Raw genomic sequence first — 20411 nt, 5'->3', positions numbered from 1 at the left:
GTTTTAATCCTAGTTCCTTTGACTTCTGGAATATTATATTTCAAGTCCTTGGATTCCTTAATGTGGAAATGCTAGGTCTTGTGTTATCCTGATTGTATTTCCATGATACTCAGATTGTTCCTTTCTGGCTGCTTGCAATGCTTTCTTCTTGACCTGGGAACTCTGGAATTTGGCTACAATATTCCTAGGAATTTTACTTTAGGGATCTCTTTTAGGAGGTGGTTGGTAGATTCTTTCAATATTTATTTAACCTTTGCTTTTAGAATATCAGGGCAGTTTTCCTCAATAATTTCATGACAGATGATATCTGGCCTCCTTTTTTGATAATAGCTTTCAGGTAGTCCTATAATTTTTTAAATTATCTCTCTTAGATCTATTTTCCAGGTCAGTTGTTTTTCCAATGAGATATTTCACATTGTCTGCTATTTTTTTGTTCCTTTGGTTTTGTTTTATAATTTCTGGATTTGTGACAAAGTCATTAGCTTCCATCTGCTCCATTCTAATCTTTAAGGAATTATTTTCTTCAGTGAGTTTTTGGACCTCCTTTTCCATCTGGACAGTTCTGCTTTTTAGGGCATTCTTCTCCTCGTTGGCTTTTTGGATCTCTTTTGCCATTTGGGTTAGTCTGTTTTTTAAAGTGTTATTTTCTTCAGCATTTTTTTGGCTCTTTTTTGGCTCTACCAATCTGTTGACTCATTTTTCATGATTTTCTTGCATCACTCTCATTTCTCTTCTCAATTTTTGCTCTACTTCTCTTACTTGATTTTCAAAATCCATTTTGAACTTTTCCGTGGCCTGAGACCAATTCATATTTTTCTTGGAGGTTTTGGATGGAGGGGCTTTGACTTTGTTTTCTTCTGTTTGCATGTTTTGTTCTTCCTTGTCACCAAAGTAAGATTCTACAGTCTGATTTTTTTTCTGGTTTTTGCTCATTTCCCCAGCCATTTACTTGACTTTTGAGCTCTTAGTCAAGGCAATTCTCTGCTTCCAGTAGGGATGGAGGGGTATACTGTCAGCTGCTCAATTCCCCAACAATCTGTGGGCCTAGAGCTCCAGAAACAGTTTCTGAAGCTGCCCCTGCTGCTGCTGTGACTGCCTAGGGTTCCTCTGCCCCCTTCCCTCTTTGCTGCCCTGGGGCAGGACCACTCCACTCTCCCACACTGGTCCCATAGGCTTTTTCCACTGATCTTCCAATTCATCCTCAGCATTTTGAGGTCATGAAGTCTGGAAACCACCACAGGTGCGAGAGATTGAGTCTCCCCACGGCCTGCTCAGGTCATCTCTGTGCCTGTGCAACCCACACTGGACTGCGCCCTTCCCCCAGCGTGTTACAATAGACATTTCCAGACCACCTTCCAGGTGGTCTTGGGCTGGAGGTTGACTTCACTCTGTTGTTCTGTGTATTCTGCAGCTCCAGAATTTGAGCCATTTTTTTAACAGGTATTTGGCTGGGCTTGGGAGGAGAACTCTAGAAAGTCCTCAACAAGTATTTATTAAATGACTACTATGCACCAGGCAGGTAGCTAGGTTGTACAGTGCATGGAAGATCTGTTAGAAAGATCTGAGTTCTGATGTGGCCTCAGATACTAGCTGTTTGACCGTGGGCAAGTCACTTAACCTTGTTTACCTCAATTTCCTCATTTCCAAAATAAGTTGGAGAAGGAAATGGCAAACCACTTCAGTATCTTTGCCAACAAAATCCCAAATGGGGTCATGAAGAGTCAGACAGGACATAACAACAATCACAAAATTTGAGGAGGGGAGTGCACTAGGAGGGAGATGGCAACCCCAAAAGGGGTCACAAAGAATAGGACACAATTGAAATGACTGATCAATAACAGTATACCAGATATTGTGCTAAGAAGTGGGAGAACAAAGAAAGGTAAGAGAGAAGAATCTAATGCTTTAACTGGGGAGACAAATGTAGACCGCTATGTAGAAACTATGTATATATATATATGTATGTATGTATGTATGTATGTATGTATGTATGTGTGTATATAGGCTAAATTGAAGTTCATCAGCAGAACAAAAACCCTAGCATCAAGGGGCATTGGGGAAGGCTTCTTAGAAGACTGAATTTTAGCTCTGAATTTAATTTTTTTAGTCTTAGTTTTCTTATCTGTAAAATGGGGATAATTATAGTTCGAACCTCACAGGGTTGTTGTGAGAATCAAATGAAATAATATACTTTAAATGCTTTGTAGACCTTAAAGTGCTTTTCAAATGATAGCTATTATTTATTTTGAATGTAGCTGTTCTTTGTTTTTGAATGAATTGTTTTTAATTACAAGCAATTTGTTTTGAATTTGTATAATGTTTTGAAATCTGAAAATTCTGAGGGTTGTTTTCCTGTGTTTTATTTTTTTGTAACCTCTTCCCCTGTATTTGTCATGTCAACCTCCCTCCCTTCCCCCCCCTTAGAGAGAGGAGACCCTACATCATTCTTCTCCTTTTGTCTCCCACCCCTGATTTCCTAGCGTAGGAAGCATAACACACTGTTTGTGTAGGTGCCCAATAAATACTTGTCACTGGATTGATTTGCAATCAAAAGCTGCTGAAATATGGTGGTTGTTTTGAGTGATAGTAGAGGCCCCTGCTTCTCAGAAGTCCCTAGTTGCCCCTGGCAACTGCCTGTAGCTTCCAGTATCACTCCTCAGGGAACCAGTTACTCTGGTTCAGCTGGGTAACCACTATAAGATGGAAGTGAAATGAAATTTGAAAAAAAAAAAACAAAAAAACAAAAAACCCCAAAAAACAAGCAAAAAAACCTGAGTCCTTTGTACTTGTCTCTCTTACACCAGCCCCCCTTCCTGGGATTATTGTTTCAGGGTGGGCCAGAGGTTCTTAGGTAAGCACAGGCCAGGAAAATAGCAAGGCTATTCAGAATTCAGCAAGCAGCTTTTCATCATATATTCTGCAGCTTGTGTGAGTGGGTGGAGAAGGTGTTGAAATCTGTATTAATTTTGGTGGAAACATTTATGCGCCTCAATTAACTTCTAGGTGTCTCCAGTGCACGTTGAGTACCAGCCCTTTGCCTGAGAAAAGGGACAGTTTGCACACTGTGAGCATTTGTTGAGCCATGTAATTAAATGCACAGGACCTAAGCTAGGTAGTATGGAATGGTATCTAATCCAAATGACAGGTTTCCCCCTTCCAAACAGCCTTCACAACAGCCAGATACTCTAAATACAAAACACAAGGCCTTTTGCCAGAGTTCCTACTTGAAATCACCTGATAAAAGAAAGCTCAGGCTTAGACACTTCATTATAACAGTTCAGAAAAATAGGCCAAAGGGGCAATGCCACCGAGTAGTGACTCATTATTATTGTTTGTGAGCAAGTATATGTAGCTGTTTACAAAGCAGTGTATTGATATTTCTCCACAAGGATCTCCTCTGATAAAAAATGCTTCACAGATGAGATCACACGTATCTTAGCACATCCATCAGTAACGTCATCCAATAAGTCTGTGGGGTATGTGACATTCTCCAAGGTACCTTGGGAATATGTGTGTAGACATAGCCTCGGTGTAAGGAACCTCATAGCTGGAATCAATCAAGATTGTACTTAATTAAGACTGGGAAGTAATACACATTGGACTTAAAAATAAAGATAGGTGAGAAAAAAATAGAGTAGTTTTGGGAGAGAAGTGAGTTGGACATGGCAGAGAAGAAGAAATTAATGCTAAGTTGAGAGTGTCACTAAAAACTCTTAAGTAGAATGATATCAGTTGTTGAAAGATCAGAATGTGTTAGAAATTAAAAACAAAACAAAACAAATCTTCGTCCATTCCTGCTATGGATATTTTCCCATCACCTACTTTCATTTAGGGCCTTACTTTCCTAAAGGATGACCTGGAGCGGGTCTGGTGCTAAGAACATAAACATGTGTACCTAAAGTGAAGGACATGCACAGAGAGGAACGTAAATAAACATTTGTGTGCATTGGTTCACTAAGATAAATGATGAAGGTAACAAAGCAAATATATGTTCTGGTTTTAGTTTACAGCTTTTTTGGAAACAGTTGCTTGACTTTTAAATCTTGGACTGATTCTTTGCCATCTTGTGGAGGTAATAGTAAGTTCTAGAAATCTGTCCTAGGACTCTCTGTAAAGCTTGTCCATTGACGGTGCCTTTGAGTGTTGGCTCATTGACTCATTCTATATATCTTCTTAGGACTAACCTAGCTGAGTTCAGGAAGGGGTGATGAATTTTTTTCAATTATAGCCACTTGTTAAGACTAATCTGCTAAAGCGTAGAATGGTTACTACCATCTGTACTAACGGAGGGAAACATATCATAGTAATCATAATTCCGTAGAAGTATTTGTTATAGTTTAATTTTATTAATTTAATGTTTTTATTCTTACCTTCACAAACATCAAAAGAAGCACCAGCATTTTCCTATACAAACCAGAACATAAAAAAAGGAATGTTTAGGAAACTGGGTTCTTCCATACAGATTTCTTTTTTTAAAAGTATAATAAATTCAACAAAGTTCTCCTGCTTGAGCAAAATCATGTTGTTATTAATAAGGTACAGTATACCTGAAGTGACTCACCATATTCTTTGGAGTCCCTAGAACTTTGCTGTCCTGAGCATTGTTTGCAATAGGAGGGCCAAGAGCTGAGATTTTTTTTGTTTGTATGGAAATTTGCCATGGTATTTTTTGAAAAAGTATTGAAACTTAATGGATGCATTGAGGTTAAGATTCTCATAAACTTAGAATTCGTCACCATTGACAAATATTAAATAGTTGGGGTAGGCAAGGGATCCCTGTGTATGTAATTTGCCAGTGGATTCCCAAACTTTAGAATAAATAGTCTTTTCTCTCTAGGGAGAAATTCGATCTATATTCTATTGTATTATATCTATATTCTATAGACAATGTTCTTTTTTTTAAGTAATTGATTTTTAATTTTCAACATCCACATTTATAAGATTTTGAGTTCCGAAATTTCCCCCTCCCTCCCCAAGATGGCATGCAATCTTATTTAGGCTATACATGTACAGTCATCTTAAACATATTTCCATATTATTCATGTTGTGAAAGAAAAATCAAAATAAAAGGGAAAAAACAGGAGAAAGAAAAAACAACAAAAAGGAGAAAATAGTCTACTTCAATCTGCATTCAGATTCCAAAGTTCTTTCTCTGGATGTGGATAGCATTTTCCATCATGAGTCTTTTGTGAAACTGTCTTAGATCATTGTACTGCTGAGAAGAGCTAGAGACTCTTGATGTTTTGAATTACCTCACATATGTGTAGCTACAGTATTCAGATACTACATTCATCGCAAGCATCTCTTCTTCCTTCTAGTGATAAGAGTGAGGAAAACTTTAATTAGACACCAAATTGCAGTCCCTCTGTTATTCCAGCAGCTGATTATCAAAGATCGTCCCATGTTTTAGCTCTCATCTGGGATACTTGGGCAGTCAATGGATAGCCCCAGTCCAGATCCGTTCTGTCTCTTCTAGTCACAAAACAAAAACCTTCTAGAAAAACCCTTTTTAATTCTTTGTTGCCACCTGAAATCTGGTTTTCTTCAAGACTCAACTCAAGAGCTACCATCTGCATTATACTTTTGCTAGTGCCTTCCCCCCTGGTTACATTATATCCGTTTTATATATATATTTCTTTATTTAATCCACCCTCCTCCTTGAATACCAGAATATTGTGGTTTTTACTTTGTATCTCTAGTATCTTTGTATCTCATTACTTGGCCTAAACTAGGTGCTTAATAAGTGCTTGTTAATGGGAAGTGCAGTGTGCCTTTTTTCTTTAGGTTGGGAGCATAATAGGAACTGACTGCACCCAAATAATGTCATTGTTGTCTGTGCGACCTTCATTCCTGCTGCATGCCAAACGTGTATAATTAACTCATGGTCTTTACTTTAGGGTATGTAACTCCTTTGGAGATAGCGACAGTAATCATGTATTAAATCCAGGAACACTGGATAGTAATTTAGTGTCTGTAGTCAACTCTTAATCATCCTCTTTTCTGACAGTGTTTGTGACGGAATCTTTTCAACAGCTGCCAGTGCTGTATCCTTCAGGTTCTGTAGTATCTATCTATCTGGCCTTCTGTTTGTCCATCTATCACCTGACATTTATCATGAATTCATCCATTATCTGACATTTACCTATTTATTGATCTTTATGCATCTGAAATCTATCAATTATTTATTTATCTATGGATCCATCCAGTATCTAATATCTATCACGAATCCATGTCATTTGACATTTATCTACCTACTGTTCTATGTCTATCTAGTTATGTATCATCTGACATCTATCAGTTATCTATCTCTGTCCCTTTATCATTTGATATTTATCAGTTATCTATGTACCTACCTTGTTTTGTTGTTGTTCAGTTGTTTTTTATTCATGTCTGACTTTGTGACTCCATTTAGGGTTTTCTTCGGACAGACACTGGAGTGATTTTCCATTTCCTTCTTCAGCTCATTTTACAGATGAAGAAACTGAGGCAAACAATGTTATATGCACAGTGTCTCATAGCTAGAAAGTATCTGAGGTCATATTTGAACTCAGGTCCTCTTGACTCCAGGCCTGTACACTGTGTGGCCTAGCTGGCCATCTATCTAACTCTATCCATCTATCATCTGACGTTTGTCAGTTATCTACTATCTATTTACTAATCTATCCATATCTGTCCATCTATATTTCTACCTATCTAATATATCTTTCTGAAAAAAGCACCAAGCACCTACAGAAATTTTGTCACGGAGCAGCTTCTTGAATTATTGAAACGTGAGGAGCAGTCAGAAGTGTTGGCAATGTCTTCTGCAAATTTCTTGACTCTGTCCCCCTATAAAAGTGTGCTTCATAAACTAGGGATCATAGACGCTTCTCTTTGAAAGCAGTGGAGGTATGGATTCTATATTCCTTTCTGCCTTTTAATAATGAAATAATCTTCATAGATGTTGTAGAATTTTTAAAGTCATCATTGTTGAATTATCCACTTGTAAGTAAATCTTCTCTGTAGGTTTCTGACTTAGAATCGATTTCAATAAATAAATATTTATCAGGCATTGAACAGGTGGTCAAAAATGTTGGTGGGCTGATTCACAGTCATAACCCCCTATTGGCCGTTATACTAGCTAGTTGTAGGTTATATAAAGAAAAATGAAACAATCCTTGCCCTCAAGGAACTTACACTCTATCAGGGGACGGAACAGTAGTTTTGAGGCATTCTTCTGATACTTACTACTTGTGTGCATGTGGACATTTATTATACCTCTTTGGCCTTCAGTTTCCTCATATATAAATGAGGGTGTTGAATAGATGGTCTCTAATGTCCTTCTGTCTTGAGATGTAGAATCCCCCAAGCAGCTGTACATCAGATCAATCAGGAAAAGCTCCATGTAGAAAGCAGCAATTAACCTGAGGGTTTCTTTTAAAGATGTAGCCAGAAGTTCTATGACTGTTTTTGAAACTCTGCAAGGGCCTCTGGATCATTGTTAGCACAACAAAACTCTAACTAATTACTCTTCTACTTAGACAGGTACATTGTGATAAATACATCACTTCCTATTGTCCTGCGGCCTCCCGAAGTTTTGTGATTTCCCTGGTATAGTTTGCCTTTATGCCAGTGTATGTCATAAGCCTTAACAGAAGGTCTTTATGAGCTTCTAGTGATCCTCAACTATTAAAACTTGCTTATCAATCATGGACTAAGGAACTCCAGATTTAGGGGGGCATTCATTTAGTCCATCTAGAAGTCTCCTGTCATAGTCTGTGAGAATGCAATATCTCTTCCTCAGCATAAGGAGATATCCGAGTAATACTTTAGGGAAGGAACTCCTGTATTCTGTTTCTAAGTCATCTTACCCACACCTTTGCTCTCTCTTTATGCTTCTTCTTTGAATCTCATAAAAATGTTTATGGCTCCTGACTCTACTTCCATTGTGTTAGTCCTGGTACTCTCAAGTGTTCTAAGTGGCAAAGAAAAATAGAGTATTTAGTAGTGTTTGATGGAGTTTGCAAGCATCCCAATGAGTCATTTCCCAGGATGTAAAAAGTATCATGCATCATCTCACCTTGTTCTTTTAGAGCACAATAAACAAGAAGCCACATACTATTGGTGAAGTCCAGAGTTCTGATTTATTGCCTCTCCCCCAGGTGCTTAGAGAATGAAAGGTTATGTCTCAAAGACTCCCACCTACCCTCCCTGGAGATTATTGCATAGGTTCTCTTCTCTTTCTGCTTCTATGAAACCATTTTATGGCTGACCTTTGTACTTGAATGTTTCAAAATACAACTTGGACCTACTTGAGCCAAAGTGGATAGTTTTCCCTTAAAGTGAAATTGCAAAGCAAGCTTCCAGTTCTGCCCCAAAGTGTAAGTGACTTTTAGTTACCAGAGATTCACTAAATGTCTTTATTTGTTGTGGTTTGTTCCAGAGTTGGTGATGCTGCTGGAATGGTGGTCAGGTACTCAGTGCACGCTGTACACGGAACCCAAGGATTATGGCAAGTACGGGAAGGAAAATGCCATCGTAATCCTTAACCACAACTTTGAAATCGACTTTCTCTGTGGTTGGAACTTTTGTGAACGATTTGGGGTCTTAGGGGTGAGTCACACTTTATCTTAGGGCAAATGAGATAATTTGCTCTTGTTCATTAATGTAACTTGATTTTTCTCTCCAATTTGTTGAGAATTTCTGAAAGTGACTATAATGGATCTACCTGATGAAATATTCTTAACAAGCTTATGTAGTAACCCCCACTGGTACTTGGGCACTTGGAGAAAAGCATTTTTATAGAAGTAGGAGGGAGGTTAGGCCACTTGTAGTGGGTCAGATAGGAGGGGCAGATTGAACCTATCAATATCTACATGGTAATATCCTTTTTAAATTCTTATGAAAAATACCTGAATGAGTCCCTAAGTGAGAGAAGGAAATATTAGCTACCTTGCTTGCAATAAAATGTAAAACCTCTGTGGCCAAGAAAATGTAATATCCCACCTTTGTCTTGAAGAAAAAAAGTTTTAATTATTTTTCTCATAGGTTGAGTTGCTGTGAAGTGATATCTCTGTCTCCTTTGTTTCCTTTCTCATTTGGATGGTCAGTCATTGGGTCAAGTAATGTCTCCACAAGACAACCTCAAAATGAAACTGAGAAGTGTGATTCATTCCTGCCTCTCCCATTCAGTCCAAAGTGAATCAGAACTTCCAAAACTTGAGTTTATTTCTTGAGTTTATTTCTCTTTTGAGCCTGAGGTAAAATTATTTTCATATCATGAAAGTTTCCCTTCACATTGAAATGACCACATCGACCAATTCAATAAAACTTGTAGCATTCAGCCTACTTAGGTGTAACTTGGGCTTGCTTGAGCACTGGGTCTTCAGTGTGTTTTCTGAGGGCCATGCACTTGGTATGCTCTTTACTTTGAGTGAGTGAATGAATGAATGAATGAATGAATGAAAAAAATATTTCTTATATGCTTCCTGTGTACAAAGCCCTATTCTAAGTGCTGGGAGATACAAATAGAAAAGTAAAGCCATCCCTGCTTTCAAGGAGCTCAGGTGGTTTATAATATGATAATAACGAGAGCATTTTTCCTATCATTGGTTCAAAGAAAAAACATCAATTGATGACCACATCTATAAAAATATTTAGTTGCTTCTCTGAAGCTGTGTGACATAGTAGACAGAAGTCAGAACTTGTCATTCCAGGTTCAAATCTCACCTTTTATCATGAGTGATTACTGGCAAGTTACTTTCCCTTCAAGGCCTCAGGCAACTTGTTAGATTGGTTATAGACTGGTCATGATCTATATTAATTAAGGAAATTTCCACACCAGTACTATTTATTACAAATTTTGACTTCATAGGATATTCTTTGGTTTTGTTTGTATTTTTAGCATAGCAAACATAAACATTATTTCCAGTTCCATATTCCAACTTCTTAAGTGAGAAAGGAAGGAATAGAACTGGAGAGTTGGGTGGGGGAGGTGTACAAGGGAGGGGCAAGTCATAAAGAAGGTAACAGAGTCTAAAGAGAAACATAGAGAAATATTGATATAAAAACTGAGTTAAATGCAGGCAAAAAGAGACCCAAAAATACCCCCCAAAAGGCAGAGATCCACTAACACAGAAAATTATAAGAAATAACAACTTCATTCTGTGATGTGTAAAATATTTCTGTTAATGGCTTTCAAAGTGATCTTCCTTTTTTCTTTTTTTTTTCAAATATAGACACACATGGGAAAATTCTTTCTCAGTAATTGCCATGTAGCTGGGTGAAATCATGCCTAACAGCAGTAACTGACTTGTGGTAAACGAGCTGCCCGTGAATATCTTAGTGTCTTATTTAAATAACTAGGGGCATTTAATGAATTCAGTCTCACTCCAATGCCTTGCTGATGCATGAAGGAACCCCTAGCTTTTCAAAGGCTCTCCAGGTAGAATGCTATAACAAGGAATACTGTCATGAGTAGACAACAGTTTCTGTGAAAAAAGACTTGAGGTTTTGGTGGGCTGCAAAACATTAACATGAGTCACCAGGGTGAAGGGTGGCCAGGAAAACTAGAATAATCTTTGGCTACAGAAATAGAGGCACGGCCTCCAGAACAAGGGTTGTGACAGTCTTGTCCCACTGTACTCTGGCTTGGTTGGACTCCTAGTGTTGGTTTTTGGCTCAGACCATTATGTTTCAGAAAGGATAATGAGAAACTGGAATATATCTGAACTGTGCTGGTTCTTCACATTCTTTGTGTCAAGGACCCTTAGTGAATGAAGCCTGTGGGCTCCCTCTCAGAATAATGGTTTTAAATAAATTAAATAGAATATATAGGATTACAAAGGAAGCCAATTATATTGACATACAGTTATCAAGACTTTTTAAAAAATTATTATTTTTAACATTCTCTTCTTTTTAAATTTAAAATTTTCTTTTTAAATTTTGAGTTTCAAATCTTGTCCCTTTGTTCCATACCCCTCTCCCAACCCACTGAGAAAGCACACAATCTGATGTCAACTATACATGTAAAATCATATACAGCACATCTCCACATTAGTCATATTTCAAAAAATAAAGCAAAAAAATATAAAGAAAACAAGAAAACCATATTTCAGGTTGTACTGAGAGTTCGTCAGTTCCCTCTCTGGAGATGGATAGCATTTTTTCATCATGAGGCCCCTGAAATTGTCTTGAATTATTGTGTTGATCACAGTAGCCAAATCTTTCACAATTGATCATCATTATAGTACTGCTGTCACTGTGCACAGTGATCTGATTCTTCTCACTTTACTTTGCATCCGTTCCTACAGATCTTGTCATATTTTTCTGAAACCACATCCTTTGTCATTTCCCACAGCACAATAATACTCCATCAGAATCATATGCTACAACTTGATCAGCCATTTCCCAGTTGATGAGCATCTCTTTCACTTCCAATTAGTTGCCTCCAAAAAAGAGCTATTATGAATATTTTTGTACATACAGATCCATTTCCTTTTTTCTTTGTTCTTTTCGGGGTACAGACCTATTAGTGGTATTGCTGGATTAAAGGGTATGCAGAGTTTTATAGTCCTTTGGGCATAGTTCCAAATTGTTTTCCAGAATGGCTGGACCAGTTTACAACTGTACCAAAAGTTCATTAGTATACCAGTTTTCCTGTCATCCCTCCAGAATTTGTCATTTCTGGTACCTGTGAAATGATACCTCAGAGATGTTTTAATTTGCCTTTCTCTAATCTATAGTGATTTAGAGCATTTTTTCAAATGACAATAGATAGCTTTGATTTCTTCTTCTAAAAACTGATTGTTCATATCCTTTGGTCATTTATTGATTTGGGGATTGCTCCTAGTTTTATTTATAAATTTGACTCAGTACTACATCCATTACATATTTGAGAAATGGGGTACCTATCAGAGAAAGTTGCTGTAAAAATCCTTTGCTTTTACTATTCATTTTCTGTGGTAACTTTTAGTAAAATTTAGTTTCCTTGATTATCTCTTTAAATTAAGTCTCATTTTGCTTTTGCTTTGTCTGAGATCATGATTGCTGGAGCATAATAGATTCTGTAGCAGTCCTTTCTTTTAACTCTTTGTATATCTTTCTGTTTCAAGTGTGTCTCTTGTAAACAACATATTGTTGGATTCTGGTTTCTAATCTATTCTGCTATCTGCTTCCATTTTATGAATAAATTCATTATATTCACATTCACAATTATTATTATTAACAGTATATCCCATTTTCTTTGGTTTCTTCCTATCTCTCTTTTTATACTGTCCTGCCTTAAAAGTTTACTTTTTTTTTACCATTGCCTGTTTTTATTTGCCCTCTTCTTTATCATGTGCACCTTTCACTTATCCCCTTCTCCTTCTCTATGAGTAAGTTCTGTACACAACTATGTGTATGTGCATACATTATATATGTACATATATCACACATATATGTACATCCATCCATCCATTTATCTATCTATATCTCCTTCTTTTAACCAACTCTAACGGGGGTGAGGTTCAGACATGGCCTGTCCCTTCCTCCCGTCCATTTTCCCCTCCAATACAAAAGCTCTTTCTTCTGTGCCTCTTTTATGAGAGAAAATTTTCCCTATTTTACTTCTCTTTAACTCCTTCTCCCAGTGCATACCTATTTTTTCTCCCTTCATTCTATTTTAGAGACTATTGTAATATAATCAACTTATACCCATGCCCTTTGGTTATGTAAACTCCTTCTAACTTCACTAAAAATGATTAAGTTCTTAGTTTCATGTGCCATCTTCCCTTGTAGGAATGTAAACTGTTTAATTTTATTGAGTCTCTTATGATTTCTCTTTCATGTTTGCCTTTGTATGCTTCTTTTGATTCTTCTGTTTGAATGTTACATTTCCTATTCAACTCTGGTCTTTTCATTAAGAATGCTTAAAAGTCCTCTATTTCATTAAATATCTATTTCATCCCTTGAAAGTTTACACTCAGTTTTGCTGGGTAGGTGATTCTTGGTCATGATCTCAGCTCCTTTGTGTTCTGGAATATCATATTCCAAACCCTCTACTGCTTTAAGGTGGAAACACCTAAGTGTTGTATGATCCTGGATGTGGCTTCATGATATTTTAATTGTTTCTAGCTGCTTGAAATTTTTTCTCCTTGACCTGGAAACTCTAAAATTTGGCTTTCATAATTCTTGGTTTTCACTTTGGGGTCTTTTTCAGCAGGTAATCAGAAATTCTTTCAATTTCTATTTTGCTCTCTGGATCTAAGATATTGGGACAGTTTTTCTTGATAATTTCTTGAAATATAATGTCCAGGCTGTTTTTGATCATGGCTTTCAGGTAATTCTTAAATTATCTCTCCCAGATCTATTTTTCAAGTCAGTTGCTTTTCCAGGAGACATTTCACATTTTCTTATATTTTTTCATTTTTTTTCATTTAGTTTTATTGTTGATGTCTCATGGAGTCTTTAGTTTCCACTTGCCCAATTCTAATTATTAAGGATTATTTTCTTTAGTGAGTTTTTCTACCTCTTTTTTTTCTGTTTGTCCAGTTCTTGTTTTTGAGGAGTTCCTTTCTTCAGTAAGTTTTTATATCTCCTTTTCTATTTGGCCAATTGTTATTTCTAAGGAGTTCTTTTCATCAGTGAATTTTTGTACCTTTTTTACCATTAGGCCAATTCTGGTTTTTAAGGTATTATTTCCTTCAGAATTTTTGTGCTTCTTTTACCATGGTGTTAATTTTCGTCTCATAATTTTCTTGTATCACTCTCATTCTTTTCCCTCTCCTAATCTCATCTCTTTCTTTATCTCTTTCAGGAATTATTGCTGGCCTTGGGTCCAAAGAACATTTTTCTTTGAGGCTTTGCTTATAGCTGTTTTTGACATCGTTGAATTCTTTGGTGTTTGTGTCTTGGTCTTCCCTGCCACCATAGTAGCCTTTTTTGGTCAAGTTCTTTTTGCTGTTGTTGTTGGTTGCTTACTTTCCCAACATGTTTCTTGACTTTGAACTTTCTGTTAAATTTGGGCTCTGCTCACCTTAAGATGGGGAGTCAATGTGCTAAGCTGCAGTCTTTTTCATAAAGTTGTTTTTGGAGCTAATTTGGGGGATCTGAAAGTTTTTGGTGCTTCTGACATGGTATGATCCTGGGAGAGGTGTGGTCATAGTTCTCCTGGTGTGTATTGTGGTACCCAGGAAGGAACCTTGGTTTCCTGCAGCTGCACAGAGTAGCTAGCATTCATGAGTCTTTGCTTTGGAACTGTGACCATGGCTCTTACCCCCTTGTAACTGACCCCCAAAACTCCTCTCCACCCTAGAACTGTGACCCAGAACTGCACATCACCAATATCCACTCAGTGCCAACTGTAGCCAGTGCAGAGTCTCCTATAATCTCTTTGTGACCAATTATCTCACATCCCACCTCCCCCGCTTCTATCTCTAGGCCAAGAGCTCCATAAGCTGCTGCTTCTTCAATCGCTGTTTCTGTAGCAATGTGTGGGCTCTGAACAGACCTTCACCCTGGTGTTATAGATGTCTTCTGCTGACCTCTTAAGTTTTCTTAGCTTGGAAAAATTCTTCACTACAACTTTTTATTGTCTCTGCTGCTCCAAAATTTTATTTGAGTCATTATTTTAAAGTTTTTTGGAGGGGAAGGTTGGGAGAGCTTGTCTGACTGCCCCTAATCTGCCATCTTGGGTTCACCATCAATGTAATCAGAAAAAATTCACAGACCCCCCCACATAAGAGCACCTTATAGAATATAGAGAAAAGTGACTGGAATGATGAGTAAAATAGCAATTATACCAAAGGATTAGTTAGATGGGCCAGGGCTTTTGAGCTTAGGGAAGAGGAGACTTGAGGATATAATAAGTCTTTAAGTACTTAAAGGCTTATTGTATAGAGTAAGACTTAAACTTGTTCTTGTCCCCTGAGGATCAATGGGTAAAAGTTGTAGTGAGGCAGATTTATGTTAGAATATAAAGAAATATTTTGAAACAAATTAGAGCTTTCCTAAAATGTTATAGGCTACCCCAGAAGGTAAGCGGGCTACTCAACACTGGAAGTCTTCAAGCAAATCTAGGTCAGTGGTGCGGTCTTGAGGCCATATGTGGCCTTCTAGGTCATTGGGTGGGACTTTTTGACTGAGTCCAAGTCTTACAGAACAAATCCTTTTATTAAAGGACAGTTTGGATTCAATTAAAGAGCCACACTTGAGGACCTAGGTCACACATGTGACCTTGAGGCTGCAAGTTCGCTACTCCTGGGCTAGATAATAACTTACTGTTATTATTATAGCACTATGTATGGTACAAAGTCTGTCTAACTTGGATGATGCATTTCTGTGAACCTTTGTCAGGTCCTATCACACTAGAAAGGCTTAGAAAACAGACCTAGTGACAGACTGTGGGCTTGTCATCCAAGTACAGCCTTGTTCAGTTCACTGATGCTTATTATCAGAAAGTTTGCCATCAGATGGTGATTTTTTTGTTGTTGTTATAACAATTCAAAAAGGCTGTCTACTAATCTGTGAAGGCAGAGTATATAGCCACACTGATTAAGTCACAGAAAGACTTTTCTTAAAGTCAGGTCCAAGGCGACATAAATTTTGTATCTCTACTTGTTCCTAATACACAATAAGACTTTTAATAAATATTTATTGAGTTATATTGAATTGGTGTTTCATGAAAAGTAGCACTTGTCCTATCAATTCTGCTAAGAATTATTTCTTAATAAATTGAATATAGTCTTTTTGGGTGATTTCTTGTCATAACCACATGATGAAAGTTTGGGAACTACTAGTCAATATTATTCTTTTTTCTTAATTTATATTTTATCTTTTTCCCCAATTACCAAGCATTACTATTTCCCCTCCCAATAAGCCCCCTCCCATTGGAAAAAAAAAACAACAACAAACAAAATCCATGTAACAAATATGTATCAAAACAAACGGAACAAAAGAAATGCCTATATTTTTCATCCAAAAAATACATGTCATCTACCTCTTTAGCCCATCTCTTCTTTTTGAGGAGGATGGTAGGATGCTTTTCTATTGGTGCTCTGGAATCATAGTTGATCATCACATTGCTCAGGGATCTTCAGTCTTTGAAAGTGACATAGAAGTGTGGGAACCACTGCTCAATAGTATTCTCACATACTTCGAGATTTCTTGTAGAAGTGCTATTTCCTGGTTTAATTTTTTTTAAAAAGTTTCCTAAGTCACAGCTGTCTTTTTCAAATAGCCTTCGGCAACTGGGTGAATCATTTTCCTCTTTGTGCAGTAAAGGAAGAGTATTCAAATATCTGATATTTTTGTTATTGTTGAGTTGTTTTTCAGTCATGCATATCTGTTCCTGACCCTATTTGGAATTTTCTTGGTAAAGATACTGGAGTAGTATTGCCATTACCATATCTAGCTCATTTACAGATGAGGAATTGAGGCATTAAGTGACTTTCCCAGGATCACACAGCTAGTAAACGTCTGAGGACAGATTTGAATTCAGGAAGAGGAGTCTTCCTTACACTAAATCTGGCACTCTATCCACTGCACCACCCAGTTGCCCTGGTTGATACTTTGCCAGTTATAATTAAGTGACTGGCTTATATGGAGCAAGCCTCAATCTGAAACATCATACAACCTGAAAAAATAAAAGGGAGAACAGTTGAAGCCTTTATTGGAAAATGAACCAGTCAAGATGGAAACCACTAAGCTTTTTTTTCTCCCGAGGGAACTTCTAGATGTAGGAGGAAGCATTTTTGCCCAGTAATTGTTTGATGCAAAGAAGAGTTGTGTTTCGATTACAGTATCAAATATCAGATAATTTATCTGGCAGTATTCCAAAGTGGTGGGTTTATTTTTGTGACCCTGAAAAGTAGTAGAAAACAACGTCATTGCATATTCATCATTTAGTAGATAACTTGTGTAAGCAAAAAAATTTCATCAAGGACATATGTGATTGGAAAAGGAGGTGACCTGGTCCTACAACAAGGGGAATAAGATGTGGACAGCCTGGACATGGTGTTGGTGTCCAAAAACTATTTTAAAAACTAAAAGAAGACTTCTACTGCATTGGGTAGAGCATAGAGTCATAGATTGAGAACCAGAAAGTACTTTAGAGGCAATCTAGGTCAACCTCCTCATTTTATAGAGGAAGAAACTGAGACCCAGAAAGGTTAAATTACTTGCACAAAGTCACGCAAGTGGTAAGCATCAGAATGGCAGAATTTGAACACAGATCCAGTAATTCCAGAGCTAGTGCCCTTTCTACTGTCCCCCACTGCCTCCTGCAGTAGAATTCTATGCCTGCAATCCTCTCTTCCATCTGCTCCTCCTGACTTTCAAATCCTAGCTAAAATCCCACCTTCAACAGGAAAGATTTTTCTGATTTTCCTTAATGCTAGCTCCTTCCCTCTGCTGATTACCCCTCATTTTTATCCTGCTTGTGCTTGTTTGCACTTAGTTGTTTGTCTCTTGTCTCTCCCGTTGGACCGTGAGTGTGAGCAAGACAGATTGTTTTGTTTTTCTTTGTATCCCTAGCAGTTAGAACTGTGCCTGGCATGTAATGGACTCTTAATAAATGCAGAATATGCCTTTGATTACAAAAAATTAAGACTGTTCCAAATTACCTTCCCCATTTTTGTGATGCTATAAAATTAATTTTCTTCTTGGATTTTCTCTTTCTCCTTAGATGATTCATTGCACAATATATACTATGTCGCACTGAATAATAGGTGTTATTTATGGCATCTAATATATTTATTTAATTTGGGTCTCTGGAAAATAAAATACACAGAAGTTTGGTATTATGTACACATCAGCATTTTAACACAGGAAGAGACCTCACATGTCATTTAATCTTCCCTGTTTTATCATTTGGGAAATGAATACCCAGTTTGGTTAATTGACTTACCTAAAGTCACACTAAAAGCTATAACTTAAACCAAGGTCTATTGACTCCATATCCAATGCTCTTTTCACTACTTCTACCCCCAACTCCTGTCTTTCTTTCTCTCCCCTTCCCCCTCTCTCTCTCCTTTTCTTCTTTTCCCTGGTCTCCCTCTCTCTCATTTCTTCTCCCTTTCTCACATTCTCTCAGTCCCTCCACTTCTCTCTCTGTCTCTCAAAAATATGTTTTATGGGTACATTTGAGTGTTGGGCACTGAGTTCTGACTTCTTGAAATTTTAGGGTTTTTTCCTTAGTAAAATAGATATAGATAGTAAAATAAAAAGAGTAAATAAAAAATTTAAAAATAAAATAAAATAAATTTGCTATCATCTAGATAGTAAAATAAATCTAGATAGTTAGATGCTACCTAGCCCTCCTCACTCACAGAAGGGTTTATAATTTGACTGACAAATACCTTGGTTGATTGAGGACATTTTCTATGTGATTTTAAACATACTTGTTGACATCACAAAGTCATAGATAGTTCTTTTTTTCCATTTGATAAAATATTGAATTAATTCAGTGACACATAGTCCATAAACACACCCATCACTTAAATGATGTTTTTTTGGTGACATTCTTATGGCAGGAAAACCATCTTCATTTTTCCATGGAGGGAACTACATTTTATGACATTTTCAACAAAAATATGTTTTTCAGTGTGCATGAAGAAAAACTCCATGTTGTCCTGATCTGAAAACAAAGCTTATTTTTAAGAATTGTAATAGAAGGCATATGAAGGGTTACTTAGAAGTATCCATCTAGTCATTCACTTGACAGGTAATAATACTTAGAATGTGCAAAGTATTATGCTACAAAGAAATCTTCACCAAGGAACTTAAAATCTAGGAAGAGAGATTGTATGTATAAATAGGTTTATATAACAAGGCACTCTGTGATAAATCTTTACAAAAGTGGCATCTGAGGCATATCTTGAAGAATGGTCTCTCTTTAGGCTGAAATGGGGTAGGAGGAAGAGTAGAGGGAATTTTTGGTGGTGTGAAAGGTTAAATAAATGGCCAAATTGTTTTTAAGTCATAAGTAAAAGTCTATTTTTGTTGGAGTAGAATATATATGGAGGGATGTTGTGGCAGATAAATCTGGAAAGATAGATTATTAGAGCCAGATTGTGAAGGGACTTCATTGTTAGATTAAGTAAGAGACATTGTCTTGACTGGGATAGCTGAAAAGCATGTGCTTTATTTGACCAAATTATCTTACGGAATGCAATATTTTATTGGGATCTGATAAATGTCTTTAGTTTTAAAAGTCTTACCTCAGTGATTTTTGGATTATTGAGCTGAATCAAAATAACTACTCTTAAAAGTTTATTTGACTCAAATTCCATTTAAAAGGCCCCCATAGGGTTATAAAAACACTAGACCTTGGAGATTTGCTCAGATGTTGAAATAGATGCTCAGCTCAAATTGTTCATGGTCTTCATTAGTTTTTTACTGGAAATTTCCATCAGAAGAACATGCAACATAACCTTTCAGACAGTTAGAAAAAATACTTAAACCTTAAAAGTACTGTAAATACTTGTTGCCAAATTTCAACTAAAGTATTCATAGGATGTGTTACTGCATAGTGACTAAGAGTGCTGGACTTAGTCAAGAAGACCTGAATTCAAAATTCTGCCTCAGATGTGGAGAAAATATTGCAGAGTCTAGTCTGGAACCCAGATAAACTCTCTCAACATTCCCTGTGCAAAGAACTTTAAAATAAATGCCTCAAATCAAATTTTGGAGCAGCAGAGCCAATCAAAGGTCAGAGCAAGCCATTGTTCCAGCCTAAAACAACTTAGAAAGTAAGTAGGAGAAGTCTGTGACACTGGGGGGGAGGAATGTGGATCATGCATGGCAGGGTCACCAATGGTAGGTCTTGGAGGTGACTGTGATAGCAGCAGCAGAAGCAGCATTTTGAGAGGTCTCAAATAAGAGATGTTCTGGATTGCAGTTCCAGGGCAGAATGGAATACATGTGGTCAGTCACATGGGAACAAAGAACCTAGTTACAGAGCAAGGGTACTAGTCACAATTCTACAGCAAAGAAGAGTGGTAGCACTTGTGGCTGCAGGGTAGCAGAGGTCCTTCCTGGGTAAAGATCAGATCACACCAGGAGAGCAGTGACCACACCTTTTCCCAGATCACATTGGAAGCACCAAAAACTTGCAAAACCTCAAAAAGTATCTCTGAAAACATTAGCATGAAAAATCCTGAAGCTTCATATAGTGTCCCCCCACCTCACCAGGTGAATGGAGCCGAACTTTAACATAAAGTTCAAAGTTAAGAAATAGGTTGGGAAAATGAGCAAACAGCAACAACAAGAAAAAGAACTTGACCTTACAAAGCTACTGTGATGACAGGGAAGACCAAGACACAAACTCTGAAGATTTCAACTTTGTGAAAGCAGCTACAAGCAAAACCTCAAAGAAAAATGCTGATTGGATCCCAAACCAGCAAGAATTCCTGAAAGAGTTAAAGAAACAGATGAGAGTAGGAGAGTAAAAA

The 20411-nt window shown here is 37.2% G+C and overlaps 1 protein-coding gene across 1 annotated transcript in view; it reads left to right on the top strand.

The window, feature by feature from the left end:
• The window catches only part of AGPAT4 (1-acylglycerol-3-phosphate O-acyltransferase 4), a 183777-nt gene that overhangs the window by 118576 nt on the left and 44790 nt on the right, over positions 1 to 20411 (top strand). Inside the window, exon 3 of the mRNA XM_072637708.1 lies at positions 8423 to 8592. Within this exon, the coding sequence (XP_072493809.1) occupies positions 8423 to 8592 (170 nt within the window). The remainder of the gene's footprint in view (positions 1 to 8422; positions 8593 to 20411) is intronic.

This window comes from Notamacropus eugenii, chromosome 2, assembly GCF_028372415.1.
Source record: "Notamacropus eugenii isolate mMacEug1 chromosome 2, mMacEug1.pri_v2, whole genome shotgun sequence".
NCBI classification, from domain to species: Eukaryota; Metazoa; Chordata; class Mammalia; order Diprotodontia; family Macropodidae; genus Notamacropus; species Notamacropus eugenii.
The sequence above is the reverse complement of the archived record's forward strand: the minus strand, read 5'-3'. Positions and strand labels throughout refer to the sequence as shown.